This window comes from Ochotona princeps, chromosome 29 (genome assembly GCF_030435755.1).
Source record: "Ochotona princeps isolate mOchPri1 chromosome 29, mOchPri1.hap1, whole genome shotgun sequence".
NCBI classification, from domain to species: Eukaryota; Metazoa; Chordata; class Mammalia; order Lagomorpha; family Ochotonidae; genus Ochotona; species Ochotona princeps.
Window position 1 is genome coordinate 16,027,187 of NC_080860.1, and position 21,669 is coordinate 16,048,855.

General features: G+C 50.9%; 2 protein-coding genes across 7 annotated transcripts in view; one reads left to right on the forward strand and one right to left on the reverse strand.

Moving 5' to 3' along the window:
* NF2 (NF2, moesin-ezrin-radixin like (MERLIN) tumor suppressor) overlaps positions 1 to 10,772 on the forward strand; it is a 188,331-nt gene extending 177,559 nt beyond the window's left edge. For both annotated transcript variants that reach the window (XR_009244386.1, XR_009244385.1), the window contains one exon: positions 10,762 to 10,772. The gene's annotated coding sequence lies outside the window, so the exon portion shown is untranslated. The remainder of the gene's footprint in view (positions 1 to 10,761) is intronic.
* Positions 1 to 21,088, reverse strand: part of ASCC2 (activating signal cointegrator 1 complex subunit 2) — a 41,149-nt gene extending 20,061 nt beyond the window's left edge. Inside the window, exons 1-8 of one of the 5 annotated variants that reach the window (XM_058656715.1) lie at positions 20,935 to 21,043; positions 20,076 to 20,105; positions 15,239 to 15,336; positions 9,420 to 9,578; positions 8,876 to 9,046; positions 6,933 to 7,062; positions 2,236 to 2,303; positions 1,261 to 1,371 (exon numbers count right to left, since the gene is read on the reverse strand). In XM_058656715.1, coding sequence (XP_058512698.1) covers positions 1,261 to 1,371; positions 2,236 to 2,303; positions 6,933 to 7,062; positions 8,876 to 9,046; positions 9,420 to 9,578; positions 15,239 to 15,319 — 720 coding nt within the window. In that variant the 5' untranslated portion in view covers positions 15,320 to 15,336; positions 20,076 to 20,105; positions 20,935 to 21,043. Of the gene's footprint in view, positions 1 to 1,260; positions 1,372 to 2,235; positions 2,304 to 6,932; positions 7,063 to 8,875; positions 9,047 to 9,419; positions 9,579 to 12,644; positions 12,772 to 15,238; positions 15,337 to 20,075; positions 20,106 to 20,934 lie in introns of those variants that run through there. The other 4 variants (XM_004591971.3, XM_058656717.1, XM_058656718.1 and 1 more) reach the window with 4 other exon arrangements.
* Positions 21,089 to 21,669: the final 581 nt, after the last annotated feature.

The window sequence follows — 21,669 nt, forward strand, 5'->3', positions numbered from 1 at the left end:
GCTCCTGGCTCCTGGCTTCAGATTGGCTCAGCTCCAGCCGTTGTGGCCGCTTGGGGAGTGAACCATCGACGGAAGATCTTCCTCTCTGTCTCTTCTCCTCTCTGTATATCTGCCTTTCCAATAAAAATGAATAAATCTTTAATTATATATATATATATAAAGTTCATGTAAAATGGAATTAAAAGTTTGCTTCTAACAGTGGGGATTTAGCCTAGCCATGAAGACACTGGTTAAGATGTCTGCATCCCCCATCAGAGTACCTGAGTTTTATTCCCAGCTCCCAACTCCAGCTGCCTGCTAATGTAGACCCTGGGAGGTGGTGGTGATGGCTGCCACCCATGTGGGCGACCTGGATTAAGTCTCTTGGCTCTGCTCTGGCCCAGTCTTGGCCAGTGTGGGCATCAAGGGAATGAATCAGTAGTTGAGAGAGATCTTTCTTTATGAATCTCAATCAAATACTTTAAAAAAAGGCTTATATTGGTGTAAAATATTTTTAAATCCATGCATATTTTTTTTAAAGATTTATTCATTTTATTACAGCCAGATATACACAGAGGAGGAGAGACAGAGAGGAAGATCTTCCCTCCGATGATTCACTCCCCAAGTGAGCCACAACGGGCCGGTGCGCGCTGATCCAATGCCGGGAACCTGGAACTTCTTCCAGGTCTCCCACGCGGGTGCAGTGTCCTAAAGCATTGGGCCGTCCTCAACTGCTTTCCCAGGCCACAAGCAGGGAGCTGGATGGGAAGTGGAGCTGCCGGGATTAGAACCGGCGCCCATATGGGATCCCGGGGCTTTCAAGGCGAGGACTTTAGCTGCTAGGCCACGCCGCCGGGCCCCATGCATATTTTTTAAAAAGTGTATTTTCCATGAACTTTTTCAAGATACATTTCCCATGGACTTAGTGACGTGCCCTTTTAAGTTCCCTAAGAGCTGGTGCCATGTCTGCTTTTGCTAACTGCGTTATGCCTGAGGCCTAGCACAGGGCCTGGCAAGTGCTGGGTACTCCTCACTATAAATCCCTCAATGAATGACTAACTCCATGACCCACTGGGCTGAAATAGGTGAGGATAAGACCCCCAACTGCTGAATTCTGGGTCCCCGTCCTGCACATGTCTGTAAACCTGCCTTGAGAAGAAATGGCTGAGTTGGTGGGTGGGGGCGTGGGGAAGAGAAAAGCTGCTTCCTGGCCCAGGGGCAGTCAGGCACTGGCAGGAGGGACCCAGCTGGAAAAGAGGCTAGACACAAGGGCAAGCTCACCAGGAGAGGCATGTCGCTGGGCGTCAGCCGGCCCCTCTCCTCAAGCTTCTGGGGCGTGGTGCTGGCCCCTTCCCCTTGCAGACCACAGTGCTGGAGGATATTGCTGAAGACCTGTGAAAAACAGGAGGGGGCTCTGTCATATCCTGCTGACCTGTGTACGGGGCCAGGAAATGGTGATCCCAAACCTGCCTTGGAATCTTTGGATTATGTATCCATGTTCTTGATAAACCAGCTGAGACAATGGGCGGGAAGGCACAGACACTGTGCAAAGTGAAAGTGATGGGATAAACAGCCTTCTTATGGGATCGTGGTGAGAAATAGAAAAGCAGTATGTGTGACATGTGTGTCAGTATTATCTGGCAGGTGTATGGTAATGGATGCTTAAGGTATACCTTTAGGATACACAGCAGGCTTCTGCTGCTCTGCAGGGGGCTGTTTACCAGCACCATATTGAAATTAAAGAAAAATCAATAGTGAGGGGCAAACAGAGCCCAACATAAAATCACGTTAGCACTGAGCTGACAGCTCCGTCCCTAGGTAGGCTACCACAGGATTTTCCCAAAAGGAGTTCTGAAGGGTGGAGAGATGATGGAAAATAGTAATATGCCCCTGTCTGCTACTTCATGTTTCCCAAAATTTCTACAAATGAGCACTGTTACTTCGGGAGATGATTTTGTAAAACCTTAAAGCTCTTAGTTGAGACACACAGATCTCCTGGAGGGGTAAGCGTTGAGACATATGGCTGTTGGCAGACAGCACAAAGTGCAGGCCACTCTGTATGTGAATGCCAGATAGCCCTGAGGTTTCAGTCTTTCTCAGGGGCAGAAAAGGGCAAATCCAAAGGGGTACGAGGGAGACTCTGGGCAGATGGGACCTGGATGATGGCTCTTTCGGGAAAGTTGAGGAACCCCATCAGGTCTGGAGGGGATCTGCCTCCCAAGCCTACCCTCCCCGGTCAGGGCTGAGCATTGGTACCTGAAGGATGGTGGGTATGGTTTCATCCAGGTCGTTATAGTAACTTGGCTGCTGGGTAAAGATGTTTCCTAAAAGAGAAAGGCAAGAATTGGGTGGGTGGAGACAGGACATGACAGTGGTTGACAGGCACGTTCTGTGACCTTTCTCCCTTTTCCTGAGCCTGTCTGTGGCTAGACCAAGACAAGTCCTGGCCTCTGGCCCTGCTGGCACTGAGCTTTGGCCCAGCTTAGAAACTTCCCTAGGGTTGGGGAGGGACCTTACTTTGTACAATTTAACCTTTTAAGCACCTCTGCCAAGGGAATTAGTTAAAAGACCTGCTCTGGTTAAACTGGCTCACCCTGATGTCTCAGGGTGGGGGAATGACCACACTTAGGCACCGTGCCGGGTATGACAGCATTGGCTTTGGGAGTAGGAATTAGTCATCCAGGAAAATTCCAAGATAGGATCTCTTTGCTTCAGAAATCTGAATGCAACAATCCAGAACTCTTGCCAGGCCTCACCTTCAAAAATGTGAGGAGACTCTGGGGAGCTATTTCTCTGGAAATGTGTTTACCCTTTGCTTTTTGAACACACTAGCCATGCTAATCTGTCCCACACCAGGGTGAGGGGCCTGAGCGGGACCTGCCCTACATCTGCCATTGTTCCCGTAAGATGAAGGCCGCTCCCTCCCAGGGCTGCTTGCTGTGAGGGTGCAGATTAGAGCACATGGCAGCCAGAACAGAAACTGTGTGTTCCAGCCGCCCACGTGGCAGAGCAGGGAAGAGGGAAGGGAATCAGATACCTGAAGGACAAGACAGTGGGAAACGCCAACCCCCAGAGAGACTAGGGCTTTTTTTTTTTTTTTTTTTTCTTAATGTTTATTTCTTTTCATCTACTTGAAAGGTGGTAGGGGAGAGGGAGAGAGACAGAGTGAATTATGTTTCATCAACTGGTTCATTTCCCAAATGTCCACATTAGCCAGGGTGGACCAGGAGCCTAGAACTCCATCAGATTCTCCCCTGTGGGTGGCAGAAAAGAGTAGCAGGAACTTGAGCTGGCACTCCGATATGGGATACGGGGGTCTCAGGCAGTGACTTAACCTTCCTATACCATAGCACCTGCCCGAGGTCTGGGCTCTCTGCCCACTACCATCCAGGCATCAAGGGGAGGCCGATGGCCAGCATGTGCAGAACGCTCAGTGTCCTCTGGCTTTGGGCAGGTTCATCCTTGCTCTCCTTATGATAACCTCTCATCCCTCGTCTGACCCTGGGGACTTTAAAAATCAGTGAGATCAAAGGGTTGGTGGGGCTGGCTGAGGGAAGCAAGTCACGAGTGACTTAGACTTTCTGTGAACACGTCTCTGGATGTTACTTCGTTCCTTGGTTCCAGAAAGCTGAGTTCTATCAGCAGGGGATGGCTCAGTGCCTCCTACCTCCAGATGGGTGCAAATCCTGCCAAGGTGCGCCCAGCCCATCTGCACCCACCTCCTCTGATGGGCAAGGATTGCCTGAATTATCCCCCCAGCAACTGCTGCTCTTCTTCACATAACCCTCTGTATCCCCAGGGTCAAGCCCAAACTCTCGACCAAGGCACCAAGGACCCTCTGAGATCTGGCTCCTGCCAGCATCCTGAGCCACCCTCTTCCCATTCCCTCCACACCCCCACCCAACCCCATTGCATCCTCAGCTTCAGACAACAAGCCATGTGCCTTTCATCTGCCGGAGTGACCTCTCAGAGCTAACTCCATGATACGGCAGATGCCACCTCCTGCAGGCAGTGCTTCCTGACTCGGATGGAGGTTTCCTGCTACACTCCTAGGACTGCACAGGGCTCACCACAGTACCTCGATCACTTGGCACGTAATCATGCCAGTGTGGAGTTCTGCATTGACACAGACACAATCCATCCTTGGGGTCTTCTGAGCCCCTTTCCGTCCTCTCCCCTTCCCTCCTCTGAAGCCAGTGACGGTGCCAAGCTCTAACTTTTGGTCTCCTCAAGAAATAACAAAAAGGCAGGGGACAGCAAGGCATCCTTTGAGAGGCTATCTCAGATACAAGCACTTTAGAAACCCAGGGTGCATGGGAGATACTGCCACGCAGATCAGTGCAGTTCCCGCAAGAGCTGAGAACCTGATTTCTCCCGATTCACACAACAGCTCCAGGAGGCTCTGGCTGAAAGACTGTGTTTTCCGGATTAGACTGCTGATTCACAGTAGCAGCCTTGAAACTTTACAAGGGAGGGTGGGCGGGCTGGGAAAGGGCTGGGCTTCCGCCCACTAATCAACCATCAACCAGTTCTGTTTCTCCCTTGTCTTTTTCATCTTCCTTTTTTTAAAAAAAAGACTTATTTATTTGAAAGGCACAGTGACACAATGAGAGGAACAGAGATCTTCCATCCACTGGGTCATTCCCTAAATGTCTGCCACACCAGGCCAAAGCCAGGAGCCAGTAATTCCATCTGAGTCTCCCACGTGGGATGTGGCAGGGACCCAAGTACTTGGGACCCTTATCTGCTGCCTCCCGGGCACAGCAGCAGGAAGATGGCCTGAAGTACAGAGCAGACAAGACTTACAGCAGGCGCTCCGGCATGGGATGAAGGCGTTCCAAGTGGGAGCTCAAAACTGCACCACAGTGCCTGCCCCTCTCTGCCAGGTGATTCCTCCCAAGTGGCTTTGCCCCAAGTTTTTGTGGTATAGGGCATTTGCTTACTGCTCAGAGGTTGAAAAGAGAGGGTGTGTGTGTGTGTGTGTAAGAGAGAGAGACAGAGAGACAGGGAAACAGGGAGACAGGGACAGGGAGAGGCCCCTTCTCCACACTACTGCTCCCCAACCCAGCCTCAGTGTATTCTCATGCACACACAGAGGGGTGGGCTGGGGACTTGGGATGTCCGGTCCAATTCCTCAGGAAGGCAGCTTAGCATTCTCAGCTAGGGGTATACTTTCTGGAGAGCAGATTTCATCTGATGCTCCAAGCTGTCCATGAACCCAAAAATTCCAAGCCCAGGCAGCAGGAAGCGCTTTCTCCACCCTGGCCACGCCGGCTCCTTCTGGATGTGCACAGCCATCTCACACCCCACAGCTCCAAGGCTGACGTCACAGCACGCTCCCCTCCCTGCCCCCCCCCCCGCAACAGACACCTGTCTTTGCCAGAACTGTCAGGACTACCCTTCCTAGCTGCTCTCATCCAGGCCTGCGTTCATCTGCAGCACAACAGGGCTCTCACCTCCACACCCACGCTGCTGTGCTCATTTCTGACATGGCTTCCTGGCTCTGCACTCCCACCTCCTTACAGAAGGGTCCTTACCCAGCACCTGGAGGCTCCACAGCCACCTCATAGTAAGAACTCACGCTCACCACCAAGTGCTTATGACATCCTAGGCATGAGGTTGCCTACCCCCCAACCCACCCCATTCTCCAGATGAGAAAACTGAGACTTAGCATGGTTGTTTAATTCCACCAAAATGAGCGGGACAGGAGTAGAGTTGCGGTGTACACTGGCAGTGATCTTCCATCTGTTGTCTTAGCCACTGAGCAATACCACTCACTCTTTGCTCCCAGGGTGCTGCAGCCTGGCATGGAGTCCTTCCGGATCTGGCTCTAGCTTCTCCCCTCCCCATCTCCTGCTGCTGCCCTCCTGGAACTCTGCCTTCTAACTAAATGAAGAGCTGTTCCTCTAACGCAGCGTGCCTTCTGCTGCCCACTCACCCCACCCTCTCCTAGCCTGCAAGAACATTATTAAGTCTTTCCCTAGGAAAATTTACAAAGATTAATTGGTGATCAGCCAGTAATTAGATATAAGTGAGAGACTGTCCCAATGAAAAGGCCACATGCAAAATTTTCATACACACTATGATCTATGTTCACAAAAATCACAGAGCAAAGACAAGAAGGAAATAATAAACAAGTAGTTGTCTCTTACAAGAGTTTGGCAGCAGTGGCTCTCCTGAGTCTTTATCCTTTCTATCCAAGCATTTCAAAATTAACACACACTACCTTCACTATTAGGGGCAAAAGAGAAGGTGGATGAACGGATGGGTGAATGGCTGGAAGGAGGGAAGAAGGTGACTGCAGGGAATAACTCAGCTTTGCTAGCTTCGTTGTTAGGCTTTTATGAGACTGTACCCTGTAATCTCAGGGGGAGAAGAGCTGGCTGGATGTCTGGGGTGGACACCCTCTGTGCTGGGCTCAGTGCCTTGGAATACAATTCATGGAGGAATCCTCTGGGAGCACTGCCTCTAGGAGCATACCAACAAAGCTTCCGTCTTTGACCCCTCCAGCCCTCTGATGGGATCCACTGGCTGCCCTCCATTCCTTTCACAACCCAAGGGTCCCATTCTGCCCTCTGCAACAACAAAGGCAGCCCCAGCATCCCTCGAAGCACAGAGTGGCCAACAGCAGGGGCTCGAGAGTCAGGACTCTATCGCAGTGTGGCTACTGGTTAGTCACACGCTCAGGCAGGTTGCTTTCCTTCTCTGTAAACAGGGCTGCCTGGTCCACAAACAAAAGTGACTCTCATGGCCAAAGTAAACCTCCCCATTCTTCTGCTCTTTGCCACGTGGCCTGGTACAGAGAGCCCCAGCTCTGCAGAGCCACTGGATACAGTTTGCCTCTCCCCCTGTCTCCCCAACCTGTGCCACCTGACTGCTTTACTTGGAGTCTGACACTCAGGTATATATGCAGGCCATCCCCAGGGACCCCTAGGTGGGTGTGCCCCACGCACCTATCATCTTCTGGAGGAGTGGGGAGTTGCCTTTTCCAAAGAGCACGCAGAGGTCCAGGATCTTTGGGATGTCGAAGAGGAAGTTGTTGTAGAGTATTTCTCCAAATGCAGCGGGGGACAGGAAGTGCTCCTGTGGAGACAAAGGCCGCAGGCTGCTGGATGCTCACATGCCGCTGTGCAGCCACAGCAGATTCAACACACTCAACCCCTGTGCTGGCTGGCCCTCAGGGACAGACTTGGGGCCGTGTTTTTTTGTTTTTTTTTTTTTTAATTGACATGAGAGAGAGTGAGCACCCACTCCCAGCCACTGGCTCATTCCCACAGTGGGCCCCTTGGGGACTCAAAGCCAGGAGCCCAGAATTCAATGCATTAAAATGGCAGGAACCTAATGACTTGAGCTATTACCAACTCCCTCCCAGGGTCTGCACTGGTAGGAAGCTGAAGCCAGGAGCCAGAGCTGGGACTCAAACCCAGGCATTCCAATACGGCATGAGGTTACCTAGATCACTAGGCCAAATACTTGCTCCACTTCCCCTTTAAACATAAAAAAGCACCAAAGCACTCTATCACAACATTTGCTGGGGATTTATTCTGAAATACTTAGGGGTAAATTGGTATGATATCTGACATTGCTTTAAAAATCCTCCAGTAGGGCCCGGCACGATAGTGTAGTGGTTAAAGTCCTTGCCTTGAATGCCCTGGGATCCCATATAGGCGCTGGTTCTAATCCAGGTGGCTCCAATTCCCATCCAGCTCCCTGCTTATGCCCTGGGAAAGCAGTCAAGGATGGCCCAATGCTTTAGGACCCTGCACCCACGTGGGACACCAGAAAAAGCTACTGGCTTCGAATTGGCTCAGCTCCAGCCATTACAGCTACTTAGGGAGTGAACGATCGGATGGAAGTGAACATTCCAATGGAAGATCTTCCTCTCTCTCTCTCCTCCTCTCTGTATATCTGCCTTTCCAATAAAAATAAAATAAATCCTAAAAAAAAATCCTCCAGTAAAAAATAAGAAAACTCAGGCGCAAAATGGGCAAAATATTGGTAATTATTGAAACTGGGGATGGATATAGAATTCAGTATCCTGTGCATATCAAAACTTTGTCTCTGTATTTGAAAATTTTCCACATTTTTTTTTCCTTAAAAGTGCAAGGGGCCTGTGCCATGCCATAGTATGGCACTGACATCCCATATAGGCACCGGCTCTAGTCCAGGCTGCTCCATTTCCCATCCAGCTCCCTGCTTGTGGCCTGGAAAATATCAGAGGATGGTCCAAGTGCTTAGATCCATGTGGGAGACCCGAAGAAATTCCTGGCTTCAGACCAGACCAGCTCTGGCTGTTGTGGCCATCTGGGGAGTGAACCAGCACATGGAAGATCTCTCCTGTGTCTCTCCCTCTCTCTCTCTTAACTCTTTCAAGTAAGATAAATAAAATAATAGTAAGATGCTATTTTTCAAATACACATACACATACACATACACTGGGGGAAAAAAAGCCTGAAGGAAGGCAGCTATAGTTAACAGTGTTTTCCTTTGGGGAAAACATTCACTATGTATATAATATTTTTATAATGCTTGAGTTGTTTAGTAATAGTACTATTTTTGCAATCAGAAACTATAAAACAGTGATTTTTTTTTAAAGCTATACAAGTTCCTTTAGAAAGTCAGACTCAATGTCTTCACTCTCTGACGCACAAGTCACGTTTCAGCTGGCAAAGGGCCCTCAGCTCCCATTGATGGAAACACCGGGTGTAACACAGACCGGCCTGGTGACTTAGAGGACGGGGAGGTGACACAGATTTCCTCCCCAATGGTGGGAACAGAGGTGGAAGGGAGACAAAGGGGAAACTCGATGCTTGCGGAGCTTTCCTTCCCGGGGCAGAGAGCCCGGCACAGGGGTGTTGGGTGTCAGTGGTGACCTGTCATGGGATCAGGGGCTTACTTTGGACTCCTTGTGCGTGGACATGCGGAGGAAGGTGAGAAAAACACTCCGGTGGAGGTGTTTCTCCATGTCAGCGACCTCGGGGCTTGGGGCCACCCACTCGTCAAACTTCCGAGGGACATAGCGCAGGTAGGAATCCAGGCACTTCTGCAGGGTCTCGTCAAAGATAACCTGAGTCAGGCGACAGGAGAGAGCGAGGGTTTGTCCCCGAGGCCTGAGGCCTTGCAGGTGCACCATGCAGGTGCTTGTGGCCCATCAGCCCTGGCCTATGGCAAACACTCCAACCCCAACGGACCGAGGAGGCATGAATAAACCAGGGCCAAACACAAGGCTCTCAAAGTGACACTCTGGAAGGTGTGTAAACATCATTAAGACTATGATACAAGACAGCGATCCAAACCACAATTTGTTGTTAAGGATCCAATGTTAAAAAGTAGACAAAAACAAAAAAAGGCACCTCCTGGGGGAAGAAAAACAACAACAGCAACCAACCAATGGCATGTCATGTGCTTTTGTGGTAGTGGGAATTTTGATAGAATGTTACCTGGCACCAGAATTTATCGTGAGGCAAGGCCAGGAGCCAGTCGAGGTCATTGGCTACGAAGGTGGCGCGTTCCAGGTACTCCTCCACTAGGGCGGGGATGTTGTCTTTAGGGGGCGGTTTGTATAACACAAAATACCGGTCTGCCTTCTGCTCGGGGTGCTACGGATCCAAAAACCACGTGTTAACGTGGCAGAGTTAGTCAGCAAGGGCCCATTTGCCAACCCACAGCAATGACAACACTTGGCTGTCCCAGCCGGTGACCCTTCGGGGAGCATTTAGGCATAAAGGACCAAGTGTATAACAGAGGGACATAGCCACATCCAGGCAACGTGAGGTAGTCATTAAAAACCATGTTTTTAAAGAAGATTTAATGACCTGAGGAAAGGTTCAGGGAAACAGGAGCAGGATACAGAACACTGTTTAATGTAACCAGCATCTGTTTCCCACCCCACCAAGTATGTCTACTCACACGCTAGTTCAGATTTGACCCATGAAGCTGTGGAGATGACACCCCAAAGCTAATAACAGTTATCTCTGGCAGCAGTGGGTGAGGCTGGGACTGTGGCCTGATCATAGTTTCTGATTTTTTCAAAAAGGAACAAGATTTACTCTTTAAATCAATTTTTAATTATACAAGCGAAGCATGAGTGGCTTTTTTTTTTTTCCAAAAGCTGACCCCACACTACAAAGATGGTGAGTCCCCATGAGGTCACACACTCTGTCCCTGCCCCGGCCCCCCAGTGGGAAGCAGTCATCATTTGGGGGGGGGGGTTCCTGGTGGACTTTTTCTAGACGTTTCCATTAAAATATGGCCATGTAATTTTTTTTTTTTTGCGGGGGGAAGGGATGGGGAGGGACTGTCTTCTCTCCTTTATACCAACTGCATCACAGTTCATGGAAAATGCACATTAGGAAAAACCATGTGTGGATCTCAGTAGCTTTTTACACCAAGATACACTCCATGCCTAATTCCATTTTCCAGGAGCTTTTCTGAAGTCCCTGCAGACATACCACTCTGCTGTATTCCTTTTATAACCAAAGCATTTGAAATAGACGTCAAGTCATTTAAAGAAAAGAGTCTGATCACCTAGTGCCAGGTCTCAGTTTAGAATCACAAGTTCTCCCAGCCCTCAGCTGGCCACAAACAAACCTCACTTTGTTCATCATAGAGAAGAGAAGATGAGCTCAGCTTTCTCCTCCGACTACGTAAGGGCTACTTTCTTGGGGCAAAGTGGTCAGAGGAGGAAGGCCAGCCAGCAACTTAGCTGTTACCAACCACAGCCCACCTGCTTTTGGGGCTGTCAGTCCATGGGGTACAAAAAATAAATACTTAAGTAAAAATGGGATGGCCGGTTAGGCTATCCTGCTGCTTAATGTGAGTTTTTAAACTGTGAGTCTCTGGCTTTCATAAGGGCTTCTTGGGTGCCACCCCTCCTCTCTAAATCTGACTTATTTAGTGAGGTTCCAGGTATAGTGGAAAAAGGAACTGTCTCGAGTTCAAGTTCCCTGTGGTTTCCCAGCTTCCCTTCCCTCTTCTGTCTTCACCTCTTGGATCACCTTGGGCCAGGCTACTCATTCCCCCAACAGCCATGGAGACACAAATGCACACCTGGGATTCTGCCTTCTGTGCCTCTATAAACCGGAGGGTCAGGTGCGGGGCACGTGAAGAAAAGCAGCTAGGTGGTTACAGGGCTCCCGATGGGGAGAGCAAGATAGACATGTAAGCCGCCATGTGAGCAGTGACAGACTAATGCTGACAAAGGGACTGTACAAGTGCAGAAGGGAACTAACAGTGCCTGTGGTACAAGGCACCTCTTCCCAGGGCAGGCAGCATCTGCGCTGAGCCTAGGAGGTTTGAGTGTGTGTTTAAAAGTTTATTTATTTGAGGGACCTGGTGCGGTGGCATAGTGGTTAAAGTCTTCACTTTGAACGTGCCAGGATCCCATATGGGCTCTGGTTCATATCCTGCAGCCCTACTTCCCATCCAGCTCTCTGCTTGTGGCCTGGGAAAGCAGTCGAGGACGGCCCAAAGCCTTGGGACCCTGCACCTGCATGGGAGACCCGGAAGAGCTCCTGGCTCCTGGTTTTGGATTGGTGCAGCTAGCTCCAGCTGTTGAAGTCACTTGGGGAGTGAATCATCGGACGGAAGATCTTGCTCTCTGTCTCTCCTACTCTCTCTATATGTCTGACTTTGCAATAAAAATAAGTAAATCTTTTTTAAAAAGTTTATTTATTTGAAAGGCCAAATTACAAAGGGAAGGGGAGAAACAGAGTTTCCATTTGCTAGTTCAGTCCCCATATGGCTGTCACGGCTGAAGCTAGCCCAGTTGAAAGCCAGGAGTTGCAAACTTCTGGATCGTCAATGTAAGTGCAGGGTCAGAAATGCTTGGGTCATCCTCAGCTGCCTTCCCAACACATTCACACAGGGAGCTGAATTACAAGAGGAGCAGTTGGGACACAGGCTGGCACCCACATGGATGCTGGCATCACAGGCAGAGGCTCTGCTCGCTACACCACAGCAGTGGCCTCAGGAACAGCGTTTTACAGAAGCATAAACAAATGGGCCGTCAACACGAGCACAGAGGCAGGTGCTGGGACGCAGTGAGTTAAGCCAACTGCTTGGGATGTTTGCATCCCACACAGGAGAGCCAGTTTGCATTCCAGCTCCTTTGTTTCTGATCCAGCTTCCTGCCTAATGCACCCTAGCAGGCAGTACATAACGCTTGGGTCCCTGCCATCCACAGGGAATACTCAAAGGACCTCCAGACCCCCCAGTGTGAGCCTGGCCCAGCCCTGGCTATTATGGGCATATGGGGAGTCAATCAGAGGATGGAAGATAGCTCTCTGTTCCTTCTCTGCTTCTCAAGTCAATAGACTGCAGTGGTGGGAAGTAGATTTGGAGAATATTGGGATGGTGATCATGGAAAAAAATAATGAAAGCCACAAGTTACCAAGAGTCTGACCTGTGCCACTGGCTGCAGAGGCACACTTCACAGCCTATTCTTTTATCCACAGCAGCCATTTATGGGAGGGAGCTAACATTCTCCCCATGTTACAGAGGAGGAAACAAAGGCAAAATGGGATGTAGGCACTTTGCCAAGGCCACTTATTAAGCAGGCAACTGAGACAGGATGTGAGGCAAAGGTGACCTTGCAGACCTTCGTGGTGATCTGCTGTACTCCTGTGCCAACCTGCTCTCGCTTGTGAGCACAGCTGTGAACTCACCTCCTCCAGGAAGCCTCCCTAAGTGGAACTGAAGTTCATCTGGGGTCCCCCCCTGCACGTGCATGCAGTGTGTGCTTCTCTAAGTATATGCTGAAATGCATCATCAGTGCTGTCAGAAAAGTGGTTTCTGGGGAAGGGGAAAGGAAGGGATGGGTTACAGAAGGGTGCAGGGAAACCCCTGGAGGGTAGTGGAAATGTTCAGTGGTGACAGTGATGGTTTTCTAGGTCAAAATCATTAAGTCTCAATAAAATCATATAAAAGGGCTTGCCCTCCACGGCCTCCCAGTAGTGCTAGGTCTGTGGCGGCAGCCTTGCCCACCACAGCATTCCTAGTCCACGCAGCATCTCCAGACCTCTGCTGACCGGACAAAGGAATGAATGCAGGTCATAGATGCCTAGATATTACAGTCTCTGGAGGGCAATGAATGCCAAGTTCAAGAGTGGTGACTTTATTTTGGAGGTAACAAAGGGGGATGGGAGATTTTCTAGGTAGGGGAGCAGCAGGCTCTAGGTGTGTCCTCTCTTCTCCTGTCCTAGTTGATTTTGCCCTTTCATGAGCCTGGCTGAAGTCTGCTCTGTGTGAAACTTCCAGAACATTCTCTCCCCATCAAACATCTAGTTATCTCAACAAGAAACTCTTCTGTACCAACTGTTGCACTTCTTTCAGGTCTTTGAGATGTGCTATTACAATAGGACCTACTCAGTAAGCATGAACTCTGTCACCCTGTAGAGCTCTTCTTGTCCCACACTGACACTAGAGAGACACTGCTGATAGGTACTTCTTTTAGGACAATTTCTAGGGAAATGCATTTTTCTTCTCTTCAGGCAGGAAGCTCTGGCTCTCACTCACTCCACCTCCTTTTTCTGTCCCTTCTCCCCAGCTCTGCATTCAGTGTTGCTGCCTCTGTTACTGTAGTTCCTACCTACAGCGTATTGAAAACTCACTACGTTCCAGGCACAGCACTGAGCCACAGATGTCTGACTGTATCCTCACATCCACCCCACAAAGGTGGTCCTATTCTCAACCTTTTCAGAGTCTAAGGTTTAGACAAGTTAAATAACATGTCCAAAGGCACTCAGCCACGTGTGTGTGAGACGAACCCAAAGCCTGTCCTCGGGAGCGCTGCCACCCTTCTGCCGCCTCCAGGAACTTGTGGTTCCTGTAAGGAATCAGGCTCTCACAAAGATTCCAGTCTTCCAGCCACACCGCCCCTTCTCCCCTTGCTCTGCTGGCTAGTGCTCACATACTACCTTTCCATACCCAAGTTAGAACCTCCAACTCCAGAAAGCCCTGCCTGGATGAATGTACCCGCCCATCAACCCCCAGACGCCCCTCTCCTCACATACCTCACTGGTTCGGTTCAATGGCCCAGCTTAGCATTCATGTCACAGCCTGGCCTTTACACTATCACAGCCTCAACCACACTGCCCAGCTATTGGTTGGTTTTTCTTTTGCTGCAGGCCCCTTAAGAGCAGGGACCATTCCTTTTCTCTTTGGATCTTGGTATCAAGCGCAAGGCCCTGCTGCTGTCCCTGACTCACATGCTCAGTATCTCTTGCCATGTGCTTGACCATGGCAAGTCAGGGGGCAATGAGAGGCTGTCGTACGCGGCTACAATAGCTGCTGATCGGTGGCTGCTGTGCTGAACAGAACTACCCTGGGTTTTCTGAGCAGTAGCTTTTGCACATAAGGATTATGAGAAGGAAAATGAGGCTTGATGACAGAAATGTGAAAGCCACTGGTTCCTATGTCTCAGTTCTGTGACCTTGAACTTGCCATTTCCTCATCTGTAACATGGGGAGACTCAAAATACCTTTGCACAGGGCCATGTTGTGGCTTCCATGAGAGAATCCAGGTGGTACGTTTAGAATGCTTGAGTCCATAGTGCATACTCCACCTATACAAGTACTGTTATTTAGAGAGGTGTTTGAGAAGTAATAAGAAACCACCCTGAAGGCCGGAAATAAAACATCAAGCTCCTGTTTCCCACGACTCCCCTCAAGCCCCTTGAAAAAAATACTTCCTCCCACCTTGTTCACGTAAGCTCAAGTTCTTGGGAAAACAACAGGCAAGTCTGGGACCTGTGATCGCAGCGTCTGCCTCCTCCCTCAGAGGCTGGCAGCCCTCCACAGCTCTAATCTCCCTCCACAGCTCTAATCTCTCTCCTCACTGGGAACCAGCACCTTCACAGCCTCCTTCGTTTTCAGTCTCCCAAGCCTCCTGGAGCCTCTCTACTTGGGGCTTCTTATCCCAATTCAGATAAAAGATGGCCTGGCCTCTGAAAACAGCAGCATTCCCACCACAAGGACGATGTGTGCTAGCTCTGAAAACATCCCTACCTGAAACCTGAACAGCTCCTGGCAGGCTCAGATCCACTTCTAGCCCAGCTTCGACTGAGTCAGAACTGCCATCAGACCACTCAAAATTAAATGCTTTGGGGAGGGGAAGCGGAGGGGGAAAGTGCAGTGTGGTGACAAGGAAAACACTGCTCAAGTTCAGTGCTGCTCAAATTCCTGTAATGGGGCCTCAGAACTGATAATGAAGGAATTTACTTGCTAATATCAAGCTGAATGGCCTCAAGGCACTGGCTCACCAGCGCTGGTGACGTCCTCGGCTTTCCAGTCTTCGGGTCCTGGTGGGTGATCTGGAGTTGGTCCAAGGGCAGAGCTGGCATTGTGCTGCGTGACCCTCCTGAAAGGAATATGGATGGGAAGAAGAGAGCAGACACACGACTCCCGGGGGCAGAGCCAGGAGAGCAGCTTCAACCTCTGGCCTTGCTTGCGGTGGGCCTCTGTGGCTCTTGATGCCGGAGGCAGCAGTGGTTCAACAGTAGGGGAACATGCACGCCATCTGTTTTCCGGTAACATGCCTACCCTCTTGGAGAAGAACTGGCAAAAATACCTGCAGTCTACTTTGCTAACGCCGCCTGCTCTGCTTGTTCTGCAGCCTGCAAGCTCTGAGGGCAGGACCTGGGGACTGCATCCTCTGGCAAGCTTTCCTGTGGCCAGCACAGGCGTGACACAAGTGGCCCGATCAAATGCTTCATGAATGACTGAAAAGGAGGTCGCTCTTAAGGCTGCTGTCTGCAATGCCGGCATCCAGTGTCGCATGGGCACTGGAGTCCTGAATGCTCGCTCCCTCCCTCCCTCCCTCCCTCCAGATCTCACTGTCTCCCCCCCCACCCCACAGAGAGGAGGTGAGACAGAATACTCTGGTTCATTCCCCAAATGGCTACAACCGATGGAGCTGGGCCAGCCCAGAATTGGGAGTCAGCAGTTTCTTCTGGATTTCGTAAGTGGGTGCAGGGGCCCAAGACTTGAGCCATCCTCCACATTCTCAGGCCATAAGCAGGGAGCTGGATCGGAAGTGGAGCACCCAGGACTTGAACTGGTACCCATACGGAATGCTGGCACCTCAGGGAGAGCCTCTTGTGAAACCATGCCACCCAGTCCTCTCGTGGCTGCTCTATTCTGCTCCAGCTTCCTGCTGATGCACTTGGGAGGGCAGCACATGATGGCCTAAGTGCCTGGGGACCCTGCCTCTCATGTGTCCACATGGATGGAGTCCAGGCTGCTGGCTTCAGCTTGATCCAACCTCCAGCGCCGTGGCCATTTGGAGAGTGAACCAACAGATGGAAGATCTGTCTCTCCTTCTGTGACTCTGCTTTTCCAAAGTAAATATATATATATTTTAAATTGGAATGGCAGATTAGATTTACAGAGAGGAAAGATAGAAGGATCTTCCATACACTGGTTCATTCCCCAAATGGCTGCAATGGCTGGAGCTGAGCCGATCCAACGCCAGGAGCTTCCTTTGGGTCTGCCATGTGGGTGCAGGGTCCCAAGGCATTGGGCCATCATCCACTGCTTTCCTAGGTCATTACAGGGAGCTGGATAAGAAGTGGAACAGCCAGTACACGAACCAAAGCCCATACGGTGATTGCTAGATGAGGATTTAGTCATTGAGCCATCACACTGGGCCCAGATAAATCTTAAAAAAAAATATCTGGGGCCTAGCACAGTAACCTAGCAGCTAAAGTCCTCACCTTACACTCCTGGGATTCTAAACCCACTTGCTGGGTTCTAAACCCAGCGGCCCCGCTTCTTATCCAGCTCCCTGCTTGTGGCCTAGGAAAGCAGTTGAAGACGGCTCAAACGCTTGGGATCCTACACCTGTATGGGAGACCTGGAAAGAAGCTCCTGGCTGCTGGCTTCGGATTGACTCAGCTCTGGCCTTTGCGGCTGCTTGGGGAGTGTATCAGTGGATCTAAGACCTTCCTCTCTGTCTTTCTTCCCCTCTGCATATCTGACTTTATTTATTTTTATTTATTTATTTTTACTGCAAAGTCAGATATACAGAGAGGAGGAGAGACAGAGAGGAAGATCTTCAGTCTGCTGACTCCCTCCTTAGGTGACTGCAACAGCCAGAGCTGAGCTGATCTGGAGCTGGGAGCCAGGAGCTCTTCTGGGTCTCCCACATGAGTATAGGGTCCCTTCAAGGCTTTGGGCCATCCTTGACTCCAGCTGCCCTTCTTTGCAGGAGCTTGCTTTCTATGGGCAGTGCTCAAGTGGGCTCTGTTACCATCCTCACTTCAGCAGGGAGAAAACAGAGGCTCACATGGGGCCAGTGTTGAGATGCAGCCAGTTTAGCTGCTGCCTGTCATACTGGTATTCCACATTACTCGATTTGAGTCCAGCTGCTCCACTTCCAAGCCAGGTGACTGCTAAGTGCCTGGAAAAGCAGCAGCACATCGCCAAAGTACTTGAGCCCCTGTTACCCACATAGGAGACCAGGATGAGGCTCCAGGCTCCTGGCTTTGGCCTAACTTTAGGGCCAATTGTTATGGCCACCTGGGGTGTGAACCAGTGGGCTCGTTCTCTCTCTCTCTGTCATTCTTTGAAATATATAAAAATAAATCTTAAAAAAAAAAAAAGATATAAGGAAAGAAAGGAAATAAAATAAACAAAAACAAAAGTAGAGGCTCAGAGTAGGTGAAAAACTTGCCCAAGGTCTCCCAGTAAGAAGTGTTATTTCTCAGGAGTCGGGAATGAGGCAGCAATATGGGGGTGGCTGCTGGGAAGGTATTTTGCAGGGAAGGCTCCTGCACAGTTGGCAGAGCCTGAGAAGGGGTGATGGGGAGACTGCCCAGGGAAGAGGAGCACCCAGGCAGGGGAAACAGAAGGGCGAAGGCTGGAAGGAGCTTGGTCCACCAGGAATGCTGATTATGGTTTCTGTTAAAGAGCGTGAAGATCCAGACCTCTAAAGGATGACAAGGGAGGTCAGTCCGCTCCGTCCTTCAGGTCTGCCCCGGATCTCACATCCCATGTGTGCATCCGACACATGGAGCCTGGATGTGAGGCAGGGCTGGGTGAGGAAGGGCTTGGGACGAGTTTTTTTTTTTTTTCTCCTTTCAGCTTTGCAAAGTATTGGCAGCCTCCTCTGTTGGTGTCCGTGCCCCTTTTACTCAGGATACTCACTCTTCTTTAGTCTCTCATGAGAACCTGGTCAAGGACAACAAGGATTAAAATGTGCAGATGTGTGAAGAGGGGCCTGGGTTTGCTCAAGGCAGGTAGGTAGGTAGGTTAGTGGCCAATTTGGAAGTGAAGTTCATCTCTTTAACCTTGGTACTTGGAACTCTTGCTCTGAATCTGTTCTTCCTAACCCCCACAGCAATGCCATGAGAGAGCTAGAAACACCAAGGGCCTGCACTTACAGGCCGGGTTCTTCCCCAGCTGGCTCCCCAGTCATGGAAGTAACAGTGTAACATCCCAGGAAGGACCTGGGGTGAGGAAAGAGTCACAAGGAGGCTGTCCTCTCCACCCTTTCAACTGTAGGCCCCAGATTCAGGTGAAATTCACTCACACAGGCCAGAGCCTGTTAGGACAGTGCAAGGCCAGGTTGGTGTAGTTGTTGAAGAGTTCTACAGGGGCAGGGGCAGGTCAAGTTGCCACCTACAATGCTAGGATCCGATAGCAGGGTGCTGATTCAGGTTCCAACACAGCTCCCTGCTAGTGTGCCCGGGAAAGCACCATAAGATGGTCTGAGGGCTTAGGTTCCTGGCATGCACGTGGGAGACAGGGATGCAGTTGGGTGCTCCTGGCTTCAGCCTGAACCAACCCTAACCGTTCCAGCCATTTGGGGAAGAAAACAGTGCATGGAAGATCTTTCTGTCTGTCTTTCCCTGTTTCTAGGACTCTGCCTTTCAAATAAATAGAACTAATCTTTAAAGGAAAGAAATGAAAACAGTTCTACAGCCCTTCAGCCAGCCAGGATTCAAATCCTGGCTCTGCTTTGCCTTGAGTCAATTTCTTGGGACTCTCTAACCATCGACTTTCTCCTCTGTATCCAGAGGGCACGTAATCTCTGAGGGTTGCCTTGGCAAAGTCATCAGTGCTGAGCGCTCAGCACAATCATGAGAGTAACTCTGAAGGGCCAGGTGTAATCACGTGGACTCAGTAAACACCGACCCAATTCATTTGGGCTCTTGGCCTTGGGAAGGATTTCCATTTGGGGGCTAAAGCTGGAACGGAATCACACTGGGGAAAGGGAGACAGATCGCTCTCTCTAGATGTTGAGGGGGAGAAAACGTGGGCATCCCACACGGAGAGAGCAGGCAAGAGCAAGGCTGACTTGACAATCTTCCTGTTGCCCCCGCCAAGCGGGGGCAAGCATGAGCAAAGGGCTGGTGTCACTGCAGACGTGAGGTCAGGGAGCCCATGAAAGATGGGAGGATAGGTAAGCAGAGGCTGGATGGCAAGTAGGGAGCCAGTTTTAAAAAGAGTTTCCAGGGCCAGGCGCGATAGCGTAGTGGTTAAAGTCTGTGCCGGGATCCCATATGGGTGACAGTTCTAATCCCGGTGTCCCCACTTCCCATCCAGCTCCCTGCTTGTGGCCTGAGAAAGCAGTCAAGGATGGCTCAGAGCCTTGGGACCTTGCACCCACGTGGGTGACCCGGAAGAGCTCCTGGCTTCAGATCGGCTCAGCTCCAGCCATTGTGGTCGCTTGGGGAATGAATCATTGGATGGAAGATCTTCCTCTCTGTCTCTCCTCCTCTCTGTATATCTATCTGCCTTTCCAATAAAAATAAATAAATCTTTTTTAAAGATTAAAAAAAAAAAGAGTTTCCAGTGCTACGCTCAGGAGTTTGGCTTTCCCTCCAAAGGCAGCGAGGATGCCTTCAAACAGGGAAGATTCACAGTCAGAGAGAGGAGACCCTAGCCTGGGGGCCGGGGAGACCGCTGGAGAGTAAATGCTGTGTTTACCGTCTCACCCGTTCCCGGACTTAGGAGTGGATGTGGCAGCTACCGAGGCCCAGAGAGCACGCCAAGCTGGTCCTGCCCCTCACAGAGCTTACAGCCACACAAATAGGTAAACATCAACACCACGATGGCTGTGACGTAGATAATGCTCTTGGCAGAGAGAGAACTCACCAGGGAGATGAAGATTGGACTTTTCAACTCCTGTATGGATAGAAACGGACTAGGCAAAAAGGCTAGACCTGTGACTGTGCCCACCCCTGCCTCCCAAGTGCATGAAGGGGCAGCTGAAGCCAGATGTTAGAAGGCCCTCTGTTTTAGGGCGGAGGTGGGGGAATGTGTCAGGACAAGGACCAGTGATGAGATGGCCAGAGGGGGCTCTCCTAGGGCTCCCGCTGCCTCGGGTGCTGACCCTCAGCAGTCTTCTGGTCTCCCCTCCGAGAGCTTCCCATCTTCTGGTCTCATTCTGTACTAACCCCCTCCGAGGGCTCCCCAGACCCCTCTCTTTAAAGTAGCTGTTCTCCCAGGTACTGTCCTCTTCAATCATCGCGTGCATTTCCTCATCTCCCACTAGGCTATCAACTCCAAGGGAGGTGTGTGGAGGGAGGCGAAGCCTCTTGTTAGTATCCCCCACGTGTGTACACCTGCAGCTAGGGCGGGCGTATGCGACAAACAACGCCATTCTCTGCACAAATGAATGAGCCAACCCTGAGTACACGGAGACCCTGGAGGAGGAGTCGAGGTGGGATGGGCGGGATGGGGGTAAGGGGAGGGGCCAGGGCTCGGGCCAAGACTGCCCTGAGGTCGAACCTTGAGCCCCGGGCTGCAGGTTATGGCCGATCAGCCTCAGGGTGGTGCAGGGCGGCTCAGGGCTCCCCAGGGGTGGTATCAGCAGCTTCGGCCGCCCACTCCGCCCTCCTGCCCGGCGCGGAGGCACTGGGGTGGGAGAATCGAAGCAGCCTGCAAAACATGGCTGCAAGCCGCGCCCAGGCCCCGGAGCCCGCCATCCGGGAGGGCCCCGCCACGCACTCACCTAGGCGGCTCCACCACCGGCGATGAGCCGCCGCCGTCCACGATGACAGCTGCCGGGGAGCCCGCACTTCCGGGGTCAAACGGCTATTCCGCAGGCGCAGACAGGAAGCCTCGGTCCGGTCCCGCCCCCGGCACCACCAACGGCCTCCGGGAAAGCCGAGCCCTAGGCCACGCCCCCATGCGCAAGCTCCGCCCCTCCCGGAGACCCATGGGTGTGGGCACGCCCCCCGCACCTTCCTCTAAGATCAGCCAGGTGTGGGTGAGGTGAGGTGAGAACTTGGATAAATCCAGCATGGTACCTGAGCCAAGTTCTCAGAAAATCAAGAATCCCAGCCTCCACTTGCTTCCCAGGCTCATTCTATCCGAAAGGGAAGTGTTGATTTTATTTTTTTGTGAAAGATTTAATTATTAGTTCACGCGCCCATTAGCCTCAACAGCCAGAGCTGAGCCGATCAAGAGCCAGGAGCCTCTTTTAGGTCTTCCATGCAGGTGCAGGATCTCAAGGATCTGAGTCATCCTCCACTGCTCTGTCAGTTCATAAGCAGGCAGCTGGATGAGAAGTGAAACAGCCAGGATGTGAACAGGTGCCCATATGGAATGCTGGCGCGTGAAGGTAGAGAATTAGCCGATTGATCCATGGTGCCAGCCCCAGGAGTGTTTATTTAAAATATATATATATTTCTTTATTTAAAAGTTACAGGGGGAGAGACAAGAACAATCTTCTATCTAGTGTTTA